Below are 20950 nucleotides of genomic sequence, written 5' to 3'. Positions count from 1 at the left end.
GTGTGTACTGGTTTATATATCCTGGTGGGGACTTAAACTTGACTACACACAGACTCATGGGGACTCAAATTGTGGTCCCCACGGTTACAAAAGCTTATAAATCATACAGAATTAAGTTTTTTGAAAATCTAAAAATGCAGAAAGTTTTCTGTGAGGGTTAGGTTTAGGGGTAGGGTTGGTGTAGGGCAATAGAATATACGGTCTGTACAGTAGAAAAACCATTACGCCTATGGAGAGTCCCCACAAGGATAGCAAACCAGACTGTGTGTGTGTGTGTGTGTGTGTCTAAAAAATAAAATAGCTGTTAACAAGTAAGTTAGCTAACTTAAAAAAAAAAAAAAAAAACTCTTTCCGGATATACCTTAAATGAACAATTGTTTTGTAAGGAGAGTAAATAATGCCTGTATTAACTTCTAAAAATGCTAAAAGTCCTGTTGTAGGAATAGAGTTGGTCTATAGTAATTATAATTAGCTTAATTTTAGTACAAAAGAAGTCTATGGGAAGTCCCTAATTAGATAGGCTACCTAGGTAAACGTGTCTGTGTGTGCATGTGTTATACTTTGGGGCCAAAAAAAATTAACAGACAAATCTTGCTTTGTAGCCATCCACACAAATACAGATAAAAATGATTCATAAAAAGTATCCTATGCATAGCTATAGTAAAAGGATATAGCCACAAAAATGTAAAAGAAAAACGTTAATTTAAGGGATAAATATGATCTTGGTGGCAATTTGGAGTTCTTTGATAAAGTTTGATATAGTTAAATTGGGCATGCTAAACATTATTATTAATGTATTGAGAGGCTTTATTTTTATACTCATTTAGCTTATTTAGTCCATTTGATTTTGTCCTTACTGTTATATGTGATATTTACATTAGAACTGTTGAAATTTTAAATAAAACACATTTTAAGATGATAAAGATTAAAAGCAGAGCGTTATAAATAAATAAATAAATATTACATTCAAGATAAGATCAATGAGAGGCATTAGAGGCCCATCTCCTATGCTTGACTGCTTCAAAAAGAGTTTATGCTCAGAGGAGTGAAACCTCCACGCTATAAAGCGCGTTACGAACACATGAAACGTTCAGTCTTTTGCAACACATGCAGTTTGGGGACTGAGAATAAAGACTGTTGAAGTTGAGAGTTTTAAACCGTGAGCGCTTGTATACGAACATTTTCGCTCACTGCGCAGTAGCGTGGTGTTGTTGTTGTTTAAACTATATTATTTTATTACTTTTTTTAAATATTAAGTTTGTCTTAATTAACTGATAGGACCAACCCTAAAATATGAAGTTTTGAATCATCCGTTCACGCGCAGAACTTGCGTGTGTCCAGTCTCTCGTATCAGTTAAATACGAGTTTAAATGCACCATTTACGCATGCGTTTCAAATCACATATGCACTTTTATTCAAGCGGTTAAACTGGCAGAATAAGCCTCGACGTCTATAGAAACAGAAATCGGTGTGTTTTTGTGTCAGAGATCTTTGTGAGGGTAAAAGAAAGCGATGCGCGAGCAGCTGAGGGTGACAGTTCACGGTTCAAATGGAGCTGCACACGTCTCGCGAGCGTGTGTAAAAAGTGAGGCCCCGGCAAAAGTGAATGAAGACTTGCCCGGTTTCAAACACGGGGGATATATCTAACACATCTGTCATGGCGATTCAACCACAAATCCATTTAAAGCTGTACTCCGTGACAGAGCCCAGATTAGATTTCAGTAGAAGTATACAGCATACAGCATAAATGATTATTAAATGGGGGTTTAATCGGGAGGTTCTTGACAGCTAAAGGAACGGCATAAAACAGGATAAGAACTGTGCATATAATACAGGCAATGCGCATATAGTCTGAGTGACATTAACCTATTTTATTTATATTTTACACAAGGTTTCCAAAAAATAAAAACATATTTCAGACTCTATTAATTCTAGGCCTATTTCAAAAATGCATTAGGCCTATATTTAGCCTATATTTAGTCACTGCTATGCATCCGAAAACAATGCTCACATTAAAAAAATAAAAATAAAAAAACAATTACGCTGTATTCACATTGTGTGTCGTAAATTAAAAATACATTTGCAAACGAGTAGCCTATATATATTTACGACACTAAATACATAATAAATCTCGCTTGTGCTTTAAATAAATAAATAAATAGTTTGTCGATATGCAAAATTTATGACCACATCTTCTTTGTTAAGCGGCATGCCCTGGCCATTCAAATCTTATGAAGTCTAATCCAATCATAAATTGCTCTATCGGACCAATCAGGCACCTCCGAGGCATCATTCAGTGGGACTCAAGCGGAGGACTTTATTGAGTCTCATTGTTGTGGCTGTCAGTCCTCAAAGGACCCTTACAGGGGCCTAGATATAAAGGACCCCTTCCCAAACGGAGACGTCCAGAAGCAAATCGCCTCTCGTTCAGTTCAGAGCTTGGCAGAAGAGACTTTTCTAATCCTAACAGGAGTAACCGTATCGTCTAATATCAATTAAAATAGCCGGGACAATGATGATCCCCAGTGTTATTGCACCACCTGCAATATATTCAGCATTTATGTGTCCTGCAGCATCGTTGCATTCACCTTTCCCGGCTCACCCGAGCTTTCTGGTGGAGGACCTCCTGCGCATCAACAGACCCAGCGGTTACCTGAACCAAGACGCGCACTCGCCATGCGCCTCTCCTCCTACTTCAACACCTCTTTCCATCCCGGATAACTTCAGGCTATTGGACAGAGTCAGCCCCAGTATCACGGAGAAACATGGATTTTGCTCCCCAAAAACGTCAGTGTCTAGCAAGGATCCAACCTACCTCAAGTTTGGGGTGAGTGCCATCTTGGCACCATCACCAAAGAAAGGTGAGTGTTTAAAATAAACCTAATATTTCCATTAATAATGACAAAATATAAGTTAAAACAGCACTAACTTCTGTTTGCGTTTCTGTTTTAGACACATCTCCACAGTCCGTTCACGGCATGCATCCCAAAGGATTCTCGGTGCCTTATTTTGATGGTTCATTCTGCCCTTTCGTCCGTTCCTCGTACTTCCCTGGTGAGTATTCAGATTTAAATGCTTGTACAGTCCACTTAAGTGGTTTTAATTCAGCCAACACTGTGAGTAGGGAGAGAGAGAGGCAAAAGAATTAGAGTTTAGTTTAATCGATTGCCAATGTGAGGTTCTTCTCCTCTTTATGTCCTCAAATTACTAGCGCTTTTGGCGCAGGTCTTTCCCACAGTGAGGGAACAGTTCGGCCTGCTGACTGCCAACAATGCCGTCAGCACCATGACCAATCTGGTCAGCTCCCTCCGGGGCAAACCACCCACAAACCCGCAAAAGATAGACTTTTAACCAGCGACAAAGGGGCGTTTACCAGTCATGAACTAATTTGCCCATTAGGAGCCATTGAGTTGGTTTCAATATTCTCACAAGACCACAGAGTGTGATTGGTGTTTGTGGAAAGAGTTGCAAAAGAACAATATCGAGAGCTGTGCGTTTAGAATGGAGAGCGAGAAATCAGAAAAAACGACAAAATCGCCGACAAAAACCACTGAAAATGCAGCTGCAGTTGCCAAACATCAACTTCAGCTGACTGCGCGCCAGACACACTTCGGTTTGGACGTGCTCTACACATGCTAGGCTACTTCTCAACAGGCAATTTAAAATACGAGTTTAAAATGCTCTTTTGAGGCATTAAATGTATATAGTCCGTTCTTTTATCGACGCCAAATGATAATGGAGCACGACTCTATTCACTGCGCGCGCTGAATACCTTAACAAAACAACTTGAGCGCTCTCAATTGCTTTTCGTGTTCATTTAATGAAAATTATTTGAGGGCAAAAAAAACGCGGTCCCCGGTCATCAGTATTCCGGCATGCAGTTGCGTTCAGTTTTGAAAATGTAGGCTAAATCTCCTTTTGTGGCAATAATATATGGCCTTAGCCGTCTGTCCGGAGTCTTTTCTCAGCCAGTTCATTACTACACAATTACCGTTCACGGTATATTAACTCCTCTGTCGTTCACTGGGAGGCTCGTAGAAAAGGATACTCTGCCTTTTTACCATACCAATGCAGCGTGGATCCGGCCCATGTGCTAATTAGTCACCTCGTGCCATTTCACTCAAAACATTTCAAGAGAAAAAAATTCAAAATAATGATTATAATGAAGAAAAGATTTCTTTCTCCCTGATCATTCAGCACTCTAGATTGTCCCTGGGAAAAGCAACACCCAATTGCCCTTAGTAACGCAACGTTAACTTTTAGCCTCCTGTGCGAAAGACGAAATACAATTCTTTGAAACTATTGTAAATGTGTGCATGAATGCATTATTTACCTTATGTTCTTGTCTCTTGTAACAGCTCATTCATCGGTTGTACCCATTCCTGGAACTTTTTCCTGGCCTCTTGCTGCGAGAGGGAAGCCCAGAAGAGGGATGCTCCGCCGGGCAGTGTTTTCTGATGTGCAGCGCAAAGCTCTGGAGAAAATGTTCCAAAAACAAAAATACATCAGCAAGCCAGATAGGAAAAAACTCGCAGCGAAACTCGGACTAAAAGATTCCCAGGTGAATTAAAAAACATTTTTTTGGATGCATTTAAATATCTGAAGTTTAGATATTTTAGATTTATGTTAATTGTTGATAGAGGCAAAATGTTATTACTTCATTCTGCTTTATTAAGATTCAATCATTAACAATAAAATCTTTTCAAACAGGTCAAAATCTGGTTCCAGAACCGGAGAATGAAATGGAGAAACTCCAAGGAGAGGGAGCTGCTGTCTTCCGGCGGTTGCCGAGAACAAACCCTGCCAAACAAAATCAATCCTCACCCAGATCTCAGCGACGTGGGTAAAAAGTCTTCTGAGGATGAGGAGGATGAAGACGACGCTTGCGCTACATCACATTTCTGTCTCTCACCGACACGCGAACTTTCAAACAGCACTGATTCCAGCATTTCATTCAAACATTCGGACTTTTCTGAATCAGAGGATGAAATAACAGTTTCATAAGCGACTTTATCAGCTGTATAATGTCTGTATTCAAGCACAAGTGTACGGTGTGGTTTTTATTGGGGTGTAATTTCACTTCTACGTTCGAACGAGTGTTTGTAGCAAATCTTTTCCACATCACTTTATATTTAGGCCTACTTATTTGGAAATTCTTCGCAAAATGATTTTGCTGTGTCGCACAGCTTTTTGGGGGGAACTGTACAGTATTTTGTACAAATATTTTTGTATGGATATTTTATACCAAGAATTGAGTTTTAGATTCTTTATTAAAGTTGTAGACGTATGTATAATTTATACGAATTTATCTCTTTGTGACACCTTGTATGCATATGTATATGTTGAACATGTTTTGTATTGTTTGCAAATAAATTGTAAATTTCATCGTCTCTCTTTAGGGTGGTTGATTACACATAATTAGGCCTATGAATAATTTGCGACAGGAAAACGAAGACCACGAAATAATACCCACCAAATGAATAAGATACAAGCGCAAGGCCCTTTTGAATAGTAGCCCACGTCAAAATGTAATATTTAGGTTTCAATTATCGAATGCAACCTCTAAATAAAGTAAAATCTCTGTTTATAATCACAGTGTTGTAGTGGAAAAAAATCCTTTAGATATATTAACCTCAGACAGTGATTTTTTTTATTGCTCTCTCACCGCAGTCTTCGTTTCGAATATCCTGACCTGAAGAACTAAATAACAAACAAATAAATAGCAGAACCCTCAAGAATAAGCGGCCTCAATTTGACCACAAGCACAATCAAACTTTAGCACAAGGGACCTTAATATAATATTAGCCATAAAAGATATTCCTCTGAATTCAAAACAAAAACAAAAGTTTTCGAATGAATAAATAAATCTCAATTAAAAAGTCAGCATCAAACAGACGGAACACATTAAATCACTGATCTGTTCTATATTATAGATTAGTGCGTTAAATCTTTTTTTTTTTTTTTTTCAAAATAAAATATGAAACCAAATAATATTAATGAACTAAGGCGTTAACATAAATAATTATGTAAAAGACGCGCGAGGTCACGCACAGAGATCTGAATCAGTTCATTTAAATGAACCTTCCGATTCACTAAAACAAATCGAACTTTGCTAACCTTTTTATTGCTTCTGCCTGCACTGCTTTGAAACTGCTTGGGCAATAGCTAAAATGTGTCATAAAAACAGCAATTATTATTTCATCTACTGCTACAAATGTTTTACTGCACAACTTACTTGTTGCAAAATGTAGCTCGTTACTGGAAAAGCTACTGTCCATACAACTGAAGAAATATTAGTAGCGTGTAATGTTTTGTTCATCTGTTTTGTTGACGTTTTGTTAATCCCCAACAATTGACAACAACTAAATATGGATTAGGCTAATGGGAACGCGCCATACAAACCACAGCACGCGCGTAGGCTATGTTGCATAGTAGAATAAACTTGTGTTTCTTCAAAATTATCGTTTGAGGTATGGTCATTTACATTGTAGAACAAAACGTGAATGAATGTATTCAAGTGATAACCACTGACCTTATTGTCCCCATACGTTTAAAACTAACATTATTTGGATATTTCCGAGGGAAGATTTTCCGTTTTCCGGTTTGGCCTACAAACGTCCCTGACGTCACGACTGAACACCTAAAAAATTAAAAGTTGAAAACCCTATTTCGAGATGTGATTCCTCAATTTCCCCTATAGAGGGGTCTATCTGTCTAAACCTTCAGACACAGTTCACCACTTGTGTCCACAAACCAACAACAAATCGTTCCAGGTCATTTTGGTGGAAAAGCGGCTAACGTTTTTCTTCTACCCCATCTGCAGCACTCCCTTTGGCCAAATTTATGGCCAAATGTCACATCGCTGAATGAAATTCTAGAGAATTCTGTTTTCAGTTTTTTTCTGCAATAGTTTTGAGAGGACCCTTTTTCTGCTGCAGCATGACAATACAAAAGCCAAACCAATTTAATGCTGTCCACATACTGTATTTTGGCCATATATAGCAAAATATCAATAACAAAACTTTGCTGGTTCAAATACAATGGACAGTTTGGTTGCAGGGGATGTTTAGAAGTTTAAAACCGGAATTAATACCATATGTAAGTTAGCTATATTTTGACACATTTCAACAGATAGCCTACACTCTCAAAAATAACACTTTTAGTTTCATTTTGACTGCATATTTGTTGTGACCTTACATACACGTACACCTGTTTTTGTATCAAACATTTTTCCTGAGAAAATCTTTTCTTTACTCAGAAGCACCTGTTTGATGGAACAATTAAGCAGTCCTCAAAATCTTGTCCTGACATGTCTATTTTTATAACTGCTGCACATTCCCCCTGATGTTGACAGATTATGAGGACATAACCTTACACTTCTGCTTATCTGCAAACATTGGACTCTGTAAGATAAATGTTTTCCTGAACCACATTTAAAAATGCCATCAGATTTTTAACTGATTACGGATACTAATGCTTTTTACTATACTGAATTTCACATTGTAAGAACAAAGAAATAATAATTAAAGTGTCTTGAAGAATTCACACACCAGAATACAACCTAATTGGTCAAGAATTTTAATACTGAGCTATACAGAGCTCCCCATCCTACCAGTTCAGTTTTCAGTATTTTTTTTTTGTTGTTGTTGTTTTTATTTTATTTTCAAAATGCATATAAAACATGTTACAACAAACGAGAAAATGATAAATGACTGAGATCTCCCTAAAACTGTACGTGCACAGTTATTCCACATAGACAAAGTGACAGGTTTAGCATGATTGGTCGGTGCTGATGACAGTTCCAGATAGATTATCTCCAGTAAGGAATGTAAGCAATGCTTGATAGAGAGGTCATGAGGAGGTTTGCACTGCTGAACTAATAGCTTCTTTGTAGCAGTCAAGGCAGCTAACCAAAATTTCTGGTCATTGTCAGAGGAAATTGAGAATTACCATTCAACAAAAACAGAACAGGATCTTTGGGAAAACAAATCCTAGTGACCTTGTACAAAACATGAAGCACCATATCCCAGAAATTTTGCACATCTGGACAGTCCCAAAGCATATGGCACCCTGGCCCACAAAAATTACAATAAGGGTGGGGTGATGCATGAAACGTTTTATCACACAGTTTCCCATTCAATAGTTCTAATACAATGAGTTTAAACTGATAACCTCTCTCTTGCTTTTGGAAAAATATATGTGTTATGGTTTGAGAAACAACAGGGGACGAGGATTTGTGTATGTGGTTCCACCTGATCGCTGGCTCAGATACAGTTGTTGCAGGTGGTATTTAACAGTGAAAACAGAAATTAAAATGCAGAAGAACATTAGTGAAAATGAATGGATGCAAACTTTTTGTTTGAATTAGTAACAGTTTTATGTTGGCCATTCACATTTACATTATACAAACAGAACTGTTTTAGTTTCAAATGACATTTTTCCTGAGAAATGTCTCTTTATCAGACTGCATCTTTTTGACTAATCCAAAAGCACCTGTTCACAAACAAGCAGTCCTCAAAATCTTGACCCTACATGTCTGTTTTTATAACTGCTACACATTCCTCCTGATGTCGACAGATTTGAATTTCTGATATGTAACCTTACATTTCTGCTTCGGCCTCTAACAGATGAATATGTTCCTTTAGCACATTTAAAACACACTAAACCGTATACGTTGATATTGAGAAAAAACCTGCACACCCACACCCTTTCCCCTCCCACTCTAATAAGTTAAATAGGGGAAGACGATGTCTTGTGGTTTTTGTGGTGTGGTTCGCTGAGAAATGTCTCTTTATCAGACTGCATCTTTTTGACTAATCCAAAAGCACCTGTTCACAAACAAGCAGTCCTCAAAATCTTGACCCTACATGTCTGTTTTTATAACTGCTACCCATTCCTCCTGATGTCGACAGATTTGAATTTCTGATATGTAACCTTACATTTCTGCTTCGGCCTCTAACAGATGAATATGTTCCTTTAGCACATTTAAAACACACTAAACCGTATACGTTGATATTGAGAAAAAACCTGCACACCCACACCCTTTCCCCTCCCACTCTACTGAATAAGTTAAATAGGGGAAGACGATGTCTTGTGGTTTTTGTGGTGTGGTTCGCTGGAACAGATAAGCTACTGTCTATTTTTAGGCTAAAAGCAAGCCAATGTTTCCTTTATATTTCAACATAAAAGAAGACAACTTTTTGGTAAGCAATATTAATATACTATTTCAGTACTTATTTATTGATGATTCCTTGCTCTTTGTTTAGCAAGTAACTGTACAATTTAGTGTGTAAAAATATGTACAGGATTAAACTTTATACTGTTAATGTATAATAATAATAATTCTTATTATTATTCTTTCCAAGCTGACATGTAGATTTAAATAGCATTGTAATATATTTGCTCATTTTAAAAAGGATAGCTTCCTCTTATAAGTTGCTGCATAAAAGCATCTGCTACAGGAATGAATGGAAATGTACTTCTTTTCCCCAGAGAGGGACCTGATAAAGGTAAAAAGAGCAGTAGCTTGGGCCACGGTATCCACCCCCTGTGCACTTTCCTGATTGCGACAGTAAGTAACTACTCACATTTTGTCTACCACAGGCTGAAAAATGACGCAAACCCAACTGCACAAGCAGATGCTAGTATCATATGCAAAGTTTTAACCTAACAAAAGTGGATTTTAATATACAATTCTACACTCTAAAAAATGCTGGGTTAAATATAACCCAGCGCTGGGTAAAATAGGGACAAACCCAGCAATTGGGCTGTTTTGACCCAGCGGTTGGGTTAAATGTTTAACCCAACCTTCTGGGTAGTAACCCAACCACTGGGTCAAAACAACCCAATTGCTGGGTTTGTCCCTATTTTACCCAGCACTGGGTTGTATTTAACCCAGCATTTTTTAGAGTGTATTAATGCTTAAAAAAAGAATAATAAGTGTTGCTCATTGTTAGTTAATGCATTATTAACTAAAGTTTACTAATGGGACCATAATGTAAAGTAACCTTCTGGGTAGTACCCCAACCACTGGGTCAAAACAACCCAATTGCTGGGTTTGTCCCTATTTTACCCAGCACTGGGTTGTATTTAACCCAGCATTTTTTAGAGTGTAGTATGTTTACCTTGAAAGCATCCTGTCTTCTTCTATGTAACTTAATGCAAATGCATTTTTTATTTATAGGTATATAAGCATTTAAGAAGATATCCAGAATGGCAGAAAACAATGAGCCAGTGTCCTTCTTGGACTTGGCTATTGTCATGAAGTAGTTAGACCCAAACGTGAAATTATCAGAAGCTCAAATCCGGGTTTCAGAGCTCAAAAAATGTGTTTCTGACATGCTGAATCTAACACTTCGTCCATCATTAGCATTCTCTGATGAGAATTCACTTGCTCATGGTTTGAGCTTACGTGGTACTGCAAAGGAACAAATCCAGGCTGTTATTGACTACAAGAAATCTCATCCCACATTGAAAAATTGGAACTATTATGAGTCTGTTTATACATCTCCACATCGAATTGTAAATGAATTGCTCGAAGCTAAAAAAGGAAATCTAGATTATCGGAAAGCTGCAGAATCACGCGATGATTGTGACATCTCAGCATTATCCCATGATGTGGTCCTACTTGCAGCTCAGACTTTCATGTTTCGAAACAAACATTACAATGTTTCTGATGAAGAGGCTCTCCAAGCTTTCCGCAATGCCATTCAATATCTAAAAGGGGAGCAACGTACATCAGCTGAGTTCATAAAGTGTGACAGCCGTGAGCTCACAGAGATCATCCGTTGTGTAAACCGGTATTTCACAGAAGAAAGCATAGATATAATCGGCCTTGAAAGAGCTAAAAAAGTGATGGATAGTATTAATCAAGGCACAGAGCCTCCAAAACCAGACGGGTATATTTTTTCATGGGATGTACACTTGCTGTCTGAAGTTGATTGCTTCAGGTTTAACTATTTAGAAAGAAATGAAATATTTAGAAACAAGAGTGATGATTACATATTTCCAGAGTGGGAGAGAATGGGGCAAAACTGTTATTGCTGGTACATTTTTCGTGCACAGGGTAAATACAGTGGAAAGGACTATTACGCCGTACAATTAAAAAAGACTACTACAATCGGGGGTCTCGTTCATGGATTTAAAGGTGATTTCAGAGCCAGCGAAGATCCTGCCCTTCTGAAACAATTTCAAGATGCCAAAATAAATGGGAACTGTACTAGTGAATTCCAGGGGACATATGCATATAGCTGGAGCAGAGATGGCAAACCTCCTGCTCACCCATACTTCATTGTGGCTCAACTCTACTGGCCTCATTTCGTGCGCGATTTAAACTACCTACTGGTACAGAACAAACATCAAGTCACAGATCAAGAGGCACTAAAAGTGGTTTATGTTGAGCTACCTGCTCTAAAAAAAAACACAAGGACAAAGAAAACGATCCTACATTTAAAACATACACTTGGTTTTTAAACAAACCAAAGAATGCGGTTAATGACTTCTCAGACCTGAAAGATTATTCTGAGGGTCAGATTTTTTCTCATGATTACTTGCGTCCTTCAACAGAACCCCTTCAAATTGATGGTTTTACTTATGAGTGGTCAAGAGAAAAACATGAAAGCACACACCCAAGACTTCACCTTAATATTCAGAGTGAGGCCAACCTGTGAAAGAGTTCCTCAAGTCATTACAGAGGAAACGAGAATAAGATTGGATTACTGGCAGTATATCAAAGAGTTTGTCTTCTTTGGTGGGTCACGTCGTGAAGGAGCAGTGCTTGCCCCGGATCCGGCCTGGATTGATCAGGCACACAGGAATGGGGTTGCCATATTTGGCACAGTTTTTTTTGCCAACTTTGGCCCATGGGGGAGATAAGAAAGACACGGAAGAACTGGCAAAACTGGAGAACCTACAGAAACTAGTGGACATTGCCCACCGATTAAACTTCGAAGGGTGGTTTCTGAATGTCGAAAGCTTCGAAAGCTATGATGATTCTTGCTTAAATGATCTGAAACTCACAATTCAGAAAATGCATCTCAGGGGTAAAGAAATTATCTGGTATTTACCCAGGTGTGATCAAATTGATCGCTTTGACCCAAAATCAAAAGGAGTAAGGATGACGTGTGATGACAAAATCGATAACACAGTCTGCCTTTCTGAAAGAAGAGGGAAAAAAGTTGTATTTGTATTTTTTAAAATTGGTTTGCCAAGTGTTTTCGCAAACCATTTTAACGTGCTCCTCAGAATTACCTCATGTTTGTTGATGAACCCTATTGGGTAAACACACTTAAACACAGACAGTATTTAATAGATCCTATCAGATTTCCATATGCGCAGAACTGTCTTTGGCAGTTCTTTCTAGGTGAAAATGGTCTGGAAAGAAACCCAACAGATACATATCGCTGGTATGGAATTGCTAAATATGCAAAACAAAGAAAATGATTAAAGCAGCACTATGTAACTTTTGGCGCTCTAGCGGTTAATAAACAGAACTGTACGCATCCCGCGGAAGAACATTCCAACCGGAGCTACTTCTCTAAGTTTATGTCTATGGCGATTCACGCATGTATGTGTTACTCCGCAGCGGTGACGACCCGACCAGGCTACAATAGTCCAAATATAAGTACTTATTATAAGTGTACCGTAGTGATTCGGGATAAGACAAAAAGGCGGTTTGGAAGATGAATTCATTATGTACTCGCTCATTATATACATTTCACAAATTTTGAACACAGAAACGTTACATAGTGCTGCTTTAAGCAAAGATTTAACTATGCATTTGCTCAAGTTGGAATTGAAGCTATCCAGGAGATTTTGACTTCATCACCTCAACCATCACCATTAGAGGTCAAACCAACCATAATTGAAGCTGCATCTTCTATCCGTTTCACACTTTGAGATACAGTACATTAACCTGCTTTCTAGATCCTTAGATTTATTTTAATTGTGCTGTGATTTGGTTAGTGCTTAAAGCTTCATTTTAGGTATGTTTTATTTCACCATATTGAAATTGTTTAACATGAAAAAACATTAACATTATTTCTAGTCTTTATTAGAATGATCCCAAAGCTCATATAAACTCTTGCAAGTATAGCTAATTCATGTACACTAGTCTGTGTTGTTTATTTGTTTTATTGTAAGTATCTTAAGAAAATTTAGAATGACAGATGTTCTGTAAATATTGTCTATCAATCCTTGAATTTAACAAAATATCACTTACTAAATGTTTATTTCATTGTACATGCTTAGGGTTGAAACATTAGCATAAGAATCATATTTTAGTCAATATGCATACATTAGACTAAAAACTAAAATTGGTTGTTGTGTTTTAAATAGTTAAAATCATTAATTAATTGTAAGTTTTTTTTATTGTAATACTCTTTTTTTTTAGTTATTGTTATGATTGAATGGAACATGTTGATATAAAAATGCTGTGAATATATTTTTTTGTATAATGTTTGTCATCATTCTGCTTGCATAAAGTCATGAAAACAAACTAATAAACAATTAATAAATAATTATTAGGTTTATTGAATTACAAATAATTTAAAACTGTAAGGTGATCAGTAAATCTTTATGGGCTGCCTGTGTTTCACAGACCATCCATGGGACTGTTAAGATGAAAAAGACACTGTACACAAAATATTCCATATTTCCAAGCACTGTTATAAATGGCTATAAAAAGATTATTCATCAAAATGCAGCCTGCAGGGTAGTCAAATATTTACATTAATATATTACAGCCAGAAACGATGTACACATTCAGTGACATGAAATCCATTCAGTTATAGCCCTCCCATTTCAGTTACAACAATCACATACAGCATTTGTGCTTAAAATGACTTCATCATCATCATAATCAAAGAAAATTAGGCACATATCCTAAAATTATTCACAAATTATATACACAGTGTACACACAACGTATTGGCAGTGCTGACAGCATTACAGAGCTACGATATTTGGCTTCCAGTGAAATCCACAATGATGTTGCATAGGATCGATGACTGACAGGAATCATACACTGGAGTGAAATGGAAGCAACGGTGTAACTAAAACCCTGCAGCGCCATACCAACAGCATTTCACAACGTAAAGAAGGTGAAACCACTGAAGAGTCCCATATATTATGCTTTCCCATGCAAGGAAACTCACTGTCCATCCAAATGATATTTCTTATAGAGAATCAAAGATAAAATCTTATGTACAAATCCTCCAGAAGCATCCTTGCATTACAAAGCAGCAAATACAGTATATTATTAATCCAATGACTATGTGGATGTTTCTTACTCTTTCACATTGAATGCAAGATATGTACACGAAAAAGGCCAAAATGGTCAATGAGGTATACTCATACACCAAATTATGAACAATTTCTCACTGTGCTTTAGCCAAGATGTGTTGAGACGGTCTTAAAGCACCAAGCAAAGCCTTACAGCTGAACCCCTCAAGATGACCTGTGCCAGTAGTGATATTTCACATATAAAAAAGCATAATTTTTCTCATACATGTTTGAAAGTAAAATGTCCCTTTAACTGTGTAGCAACTTTGCTTTAAAAAAATGTGAATTTCAAAACAGATGGAGGTTACAGTCGCCCTGCCGCTCCCTTTATCCACTTCCTCTTTTCTAAACCACACATTTTGCTCCTCTGATATGATATGATGAGTGTGAGGCTGTTTATTTTAGGCAAATACAAAGGACTAGCGTAGAGCCCTGTAGTTAATAAAATCAGCATTTTTCAGAAGTATAAAACATAGTGCCGTTTTTTCTTTACAAAATGGAGTAAGGCACCAAATTCTATTCAGCACCAAAAACAGAGCGTGGTCTAGTGTAAAAAATAGATAGAGAGGCTTTGTGCTACAGTAGAACACTGGAACATGCGGTCAGCAGTTAAGGAACGGGTGGTAACAAAAAAAAAATGCAGAAAGGCAAACAAAAGCACGTCCCAGATTGCAAACGAGGTATTTTTTCCAATCATCACAATAAATAAATCCAAAATCATAAGTGTAGCACCATGCTATTTCATCCGTATCCTTATCATGTAAAACATGAAACGATGGTTAGCATCCAATCAAGCTGGTTTTGTAAAGTCATGAACAAGTCCATCATTACAGGGAAAGTCAATGTTCTTTTGAGTGAAGACGCCAAGATGTTGGTCTCGGGTTTAGGATGTAATTCCTCCGTTTCACCAGTAGAGGGTAAGACAAACAAGCATTGCATTGGGTGCGAAAGTATTTCCAACAGTTAAGGTGCGGTCACATTTACCGAAGTTTGGCAAATTTTTGTATGTGAAATCCATGTAATCGGGAATTTTGTGTGATGGCGGAAAATTGATCTACGCAGATTTCGCAGCAGATGCAGGTTTGCCACTCTGATTCACCGTTTGGTTTGAAAGTGACTTGTGTGAGCTCTGTTTCACACATCGCTACATTATTGACGACAGACAATGAACCCTTTTTGTCCATAAAATTTAGCTAATGTGCCCGCACTTCTACTTTTGAGGTAAAAATGGGGACAAAGCACTTTCTTCTGATTTCGTTGTTGTAAAATAAAAATAAAAATCACACTGAAGTACCGTTGAGTTTTGGCGCATATATATTTCTCTCTCTATATATATTTATATATGAAGTGGGTTACCAGCACCCGTAGATGTGATATAATGACTTGATTAGAGTTCACGGATCAGGCTGGATCATAACGTGGACTCCAGCGAAGAGTCCAGGATGTCATCATGGTGACTGTTACTATTGGAGTCGCTGTCGTAGCTCTGCGGGCTGGAGCAGCTGGCTGCCTCTTTCAGACGCAGGAGCATGTTCATCTGTTCACACAACACACAAAAACAACAGTCAGGCCTGATCACATAACACCTTTAAAAATAAGTCATATTTGAAGTATAAAGAAATGACTAAATCTAGAACATACTCATTTGTTTTCCTGTATTTTTGACCTGTAGAGGTGCATTAAGAATTGAAAGTTCCCTTTCATGGGAACTTCGAACTGCGTCCTCTAGGGGTCGCTATGGGGAACGCCTCGTCGTGACCCGTGTCTGAAGCATACATTGAAAAAACACCAACAACACGTTGGCCGGCGACAGCCATGACGTCACTACCGGTATAGTATATACTACATATACTATAGTATAAATAGGCGCCGAGAGAACACATCATCCTCTTCTTCATCTTCACTGACTGTTTTGTTTGAAGCGTGCATTTCCGTGGTAAGAGCGATCTATATTCCTGTCGTTATGGCGAGCACTAGCAAAGCGTTTAGAAGATGTGTGCATCCGTGTCATCGCTATTTGACACCCGATGACACACACGATCTATGCATTGTTTGTTTGGGCAAAGAGCACGCACGCGATGTCTCCGAAGGGGCAATCGGCTTGCACTGCGAGCGTTTTTCCAAGGAAAAAAGCTCCGCTCTCGTTTGTCTCCCTTTTCGAGGAAGAAGAAGAGGATGATGTGTTCTCCCGGCATCTATTTATACTATAGTCGCACCGGTAGTGACGTCATGGCTGTCGCCGGCCAACATGTTGTGTGTGTTTTTTCAATGTATGCTTCAGACACGGGTCACGACGAGGCGTTCCCCATAGCGACCCCTAGAGGACGCAGTGTCTCGTTCCCTACTCAGGGAACCATGGTTACATACGTAACCTGAGACGTTTTTTTTTATATATAAATATGCATTTATACAACGCACATGTATAAATATACTTTTATGTAAAATGTATATATAAATTTTGCTCTTTACAATTTTTTTACAACTTCTTGTCACATTTCTGTTGCATACAAAGTCTCCAAATTCCAGAAATGTCAACATTTGTTAATTTTTTGTGAATTAATTTTATTTTAAATAAGTGAAATAAAACAATAATAATAATAAAACTGAAAGAAAATCAAATATTACATTTTCATATACTGAAATTATTATTATTTTTATTATTTTCAGTTCAATTAAGTACTAAAGTACTAAGTTACATTCATAAAGTCATATGATCTCAACATGGCATGGTAGAATATAACTTTTTTCTACATCACCAATAAGCTACTGAGTATTCATCTTACAAAAATGTACATAAATTATGTGTGAATTATTTTCAGCCATTGTTTATATTATGATTTTATTGAGCAACTCTACCAAGACCAATTTTCTTCTTTATTAGGTCCCCAACTTTTTTTTTGCGAGTTTTGCGTTTTTTTGCAAATTTTGTAAATAATGTTGATCATTTTCAATATCTTAGACTGCACTCGTTACAGTAGGTGCCATTTTGAAAATCACTGTATTTTATTTTTTCACTATTCCTTCAAAATTGATTGAGTTCTCACAATTGGTTCAAATGATTGATGGACCGATCCACACAAAACTGCCTGTAAATGCCTGGATTTTTTTTTTTGCCTCTGCCCAAAAGTTTTGATGACACAAACTGCTGATGCTGACCCAAAATTAGATGAGAAGCTGTATCTCAATAGTAGCAAAAAACTAGCAAAACCAAACATGCTACGCCTCACAAGCACCAAGATCTGAGGATACCTGCCAACTTTGGGGACATCGTCACCTACAGGTCATGAGGTATGAAAAATGGCTATTTTTACTGGTAACTTTTGAAATGTTTGTCAGAAAATCATAAACTGTAAGAGTAAACACTAAGCTACACTAAACTAATGCTTTTATCTGTTTGTGTTTCTCACCAGTGGGTCGGCATCACTGTCACTCTGCGTACTCTGTTTGTTAAGGCCCTCTCTGGAGGCGGAGTATCCATCAAAGCCCACGTCCTCTGGGCGGAGCTGCAGCAAAGCTGGCCAATCAGGGTGCTGATGAGAAGCTGCCCATGGAAAAGTCTCCAGAACCCACAGCGCAGGATCCTCCCATGCAGCTCTGTGACCGTACAGCTAAACAAACGCAAACAAACAGACAATCGATAAATTGTTTGTTTCTATAAATTGAGAGATATGGAGAGGCAAGAAAGAACTACTTTGTGCGAGGTCACTTTTACAATGAAATTTAATTAAAAAAAAAAGACATCAGTGACTGTGAAAAAGGTAGATTTTACTATAAAAGAGGGCAAATGTTACCTGTAAGCCTTCTCTCACAGCCTCCAGCATGTAGGGGATGATGGAGTAGTTCCACAGGTCAGTGAACCAAACGCGAGAACCGTCCACATCCATCGGACATGACAGGAACAAACGTGGACCTGGATGAAGAGACATGAGACTCACATTCAACTCTTGCAGAGTGAATTAGTGACACTGGGAATGGTCTGTTAATATTTGGTTTCAGTATGGCGGGTTATCTCCGTACCGATGGTCACATCAGAGGAGCTGTGGGCCTCCAGGAAGCGGTTGAGGTGGTGCCAGACCTGAGGAATCCAGTCTATGATCTTCACCAGCTCCGGGTTACGTGTTCGGCTGCCGATCTCTGTCTCAATCAGCTTCCTCCTCAGAAACCGGCCCAGGAAACCTTTTACCGGCTCCATGTGATTAGCACACAGCACCCATCTGGGATGGAAATCATACGTAGCTCATGTTAGCATTTAATAGAAATACATAAACAAAAAGGGAACTTATAAATATATATATAATATAAATATATATATATCTATATATATATGCATACATGCGCGCGCACACACTGTTCACTGAGATGTAAAGGACAATTAGAATCTTTTCATTGCTGTCAACAACAGCACAATGACGCCATCTAGAGGTCGCTCTATGGCAGTTTCCCCATTAAGGCCAAGGCATTGTTTTAGGGCTAACTCAAGACAAAATAGAGAGCAGTTTTGTACCTGAAGTTATGATGAAGTTGCAGGTTTGGAGCAGAAGATGTCGCCTGACTCATCGTGCCGATTATATACGGGCTGCAAATACAGAGAGACAAAATAAAACCATTAATTGTACACACGCTTATTATTGCTGTGTTCATTAGTATGCTGTTGTTACACTGACTGTAGGGTGACATTATAGTGTGCACATAAACACGTTTTTTTTTATGTACTTGAATATACACTTTGTTCAAAAGGTTGGGGTTGGTAAGATTTTTAAATGCTTTTGTAAGTCATTTGTGGCCACAAAATACAGTAAAAACAATACTATTTTGAAATATTATTACAATTGAAAATAATCTAATACATTTTAAAAAGTAATTTTAAAAATTACTTTTAAAATCCTTAGCCATCTTCAAGAATCGGCTAAAACACATCTCTTCCATTTTTATTTGACCCTCTAAATCTAGCAATCTCTATTCTAATTCTATTCTTTAAAAAAAACTTGCCCCTTTTAGACTTGCACTCTATTCATTTACTAACTGCTTGTTTTCTTAAAAAAAAAAACTAACATTAGCTTCTCTATTCTTTTTCTATTCTATCTATTCCTTTTCTTTTTATTTATTATACAATTAACAAAAGCAAAAAAGGCCTCTTAACACTCACATCAATGTGGAAAACAGTTGTGCTGCCTAAAGTTTTTTTTTTGTGGAACAGCTTTTATTTGAAATAGAAATCTTTTGTAACATTATAAATGTCTTTGCTGTCACTTTAATGTCTCTACTAAATAAAAGTGTTAATTTTTTTCAGAAAAAAAAATCACACTGACTTCAAACATTTGAACATGTATTTAATAAAAAATATAAAAGGCAGACTCACCAGCGCTGGTATTTGCAGCTAAGCAAGCCGTTGAAGATCTCTCCCAGTGAGCTGATGTGATGAAGGTTGTCCAGAATGAGCACCAGAGGGGCTTCAGTGTCCTGTCCGTCAGCGCTGCACTGCTCCACTATATTAGCTAAGTACTGACGCAACTCCTAGCAGATAAATATACACATCTTTACATTCTAATGTACAAGGATTTCTAGACTTCGGGTCATATCTTGTTAGCTAGTCCTTTTTATTTGACGTTTTGGAGATAAAAGTTGCACGGGTATATTTGTAGCAATAGCCAACATTACATTGTTTGGGTCAAAATATTTCTTTTATGCCAAAAATCATTAGGATATTAAGGAAAGATCATGTTCCATGAAGATATTTTGTACACTTTAAAGGCGATTTTCTCAATATTTTGATTTTTTTTCTTAAGCTTTTTTAAAGCTTATTTAATTCAGCTTTCAGATCATGTATAAATCTCAATTTCAGAAAATGGACTCTTATGGTTTTGTTGTCCAGGGTCACAAATGAATTTTCCTTGCTCTTTTGACATAGAAGTTCTATAAACTAGAGTTTAAATGATGTAGAAATGATACAAACAACTCGGCTCACAAACCAAGGAAAAGAGGCCGATTCTCACCTTGCTGGATTTATGGTCGACGTTGAAGGTGACAATGTTGCTCTCATTGGGCAGTCTGCCCTCTCGCAGCACCAGATGCTCTGCCAGTCTGTGGGCCAGGTAGGATTTTCCAGTGCCGCTGGGGCCTGAAAGGATGATCCTGCGATGTTCCTGGAGCAAAGATGCGTAACGCTGGAGCATGGGTTTGGGGATCAGCGTCTCGAAGACCAGAGAATCCTCAGACTGAGAGTTCACATCTGAAATGAGAGAAACACTCACAGTGTTAACAACAACTGAAATACGAAACAATCTTGACAAATAATGAGAACGAATAAAACTTTTCATTGTGTGAACCTTTCAGCGAGATGTTGATTGTGTCATTCTCTCCCACAAGGTATCCACAGGGCAGGAGTTCAGGTGTGACTGCTCCGCTGGACCGGATCACATCTCCAATACGATAACCCTCCACACTGTCTGAACCCAGACCCAGATGACTGACCGGATCAACATGCCTGATATACTCCTACAGAGAGACAATCAGATGATCAATCCAACAGATATCTATTGATATTTTTATTTGACCCTCTAACTCTAACACTTTCTATTCTATTTTAATTCTACTTTATCTATATTTATCTTCTTTTAATTTTTTTATTTAAAAAAAACAACAAAAAACAAACAAACACTAGCTTTCTATTT

At 37.6% G+C, this 20950-nt stretch overlaps 2 protein-coding genes and 1 pseudogene across 2 annotated transcripts in view; 2 read left to right on the top strand and 1 right to left on the bottom strand.

Annotated features, from left to right (window-relative positions):
• The first annotated feature begins 2438 nt into the window (after positions 1-2438).
• LOC107746852 (homeobox protein DBX1-A) lies at positions 2439-5205 on the top strand. The gene is made up of 4 exons (XM_016561213.1): positions 2439-2861; positions 2953-3054; positions 4359-4561; positions 4711-5205. Exons 1-4 carry the CDS (start codon positions 2513-2515, stop codon positions 5002-5004), a joined length of 948 nt encoding a protein of 315 aa, XP_016416699.1. The 5' UTR covers positions 2439-2512; the 3' UTR covers positions 5005-5205.
• Positions 5206-10338: 5133 nt separating this feature from the next.
• On the top strand, positions 10339-12441 carry LOC107746275 (uncharacterized; annotated as a pseudogene).
• Positions 12442-13491: 1050 nt separating this feature from the next.
• Positions 13492-20950, bottom strand: part of LOC107746189 (neuron navigator 2-like) — a 220775-nt gene continuing 213316 nt past the window's right edge. The window contains 8 exon segments of the mRNA XM_016560341.1: positions 13492-15816; positions 17687-17887; positions 18071-18189; positions 18297-18493; positions 18784-18855; positions 19639-19793; positions 20273-20508; positions 20606-20774. Coding sequence (XP_016415827.1) covers positions 15691-15816; positions 17687-17887; positions 18071-18189; positions 18297-18493; positions 18784-18855; positions 19639-19793; positions 20273-20508; positions 20606-20774 — 1275 coding nt within the window. The 3' untranslated portion in view covers positions 13492-15690.

The sequence above is a fragment of the Sinocyclocheilus rhinocerous genome, unplaced genomic scaffold (assembly GCF_001515625.1).
Source record: "Sinocyclocheilus rhinocerous isolate Xijiao unplaced genomic scaffold, SAMN03320098_v1.1 scaffold1002, whole genome shotgun sequence".
NCBI classification, from domain to species: Eukaryota; Metazoa; Chordata; class Actinopteri; order Cypriniformes; family Cyprinidae; genus Sinocyclocheilus; species Sinocyclocheilus rhinocerous.
The sequence above is the reverse complement of the archived record's forward strand: the minus strand, read 5'-3'. Positions and strand labels throughout refer to the sequence as shown.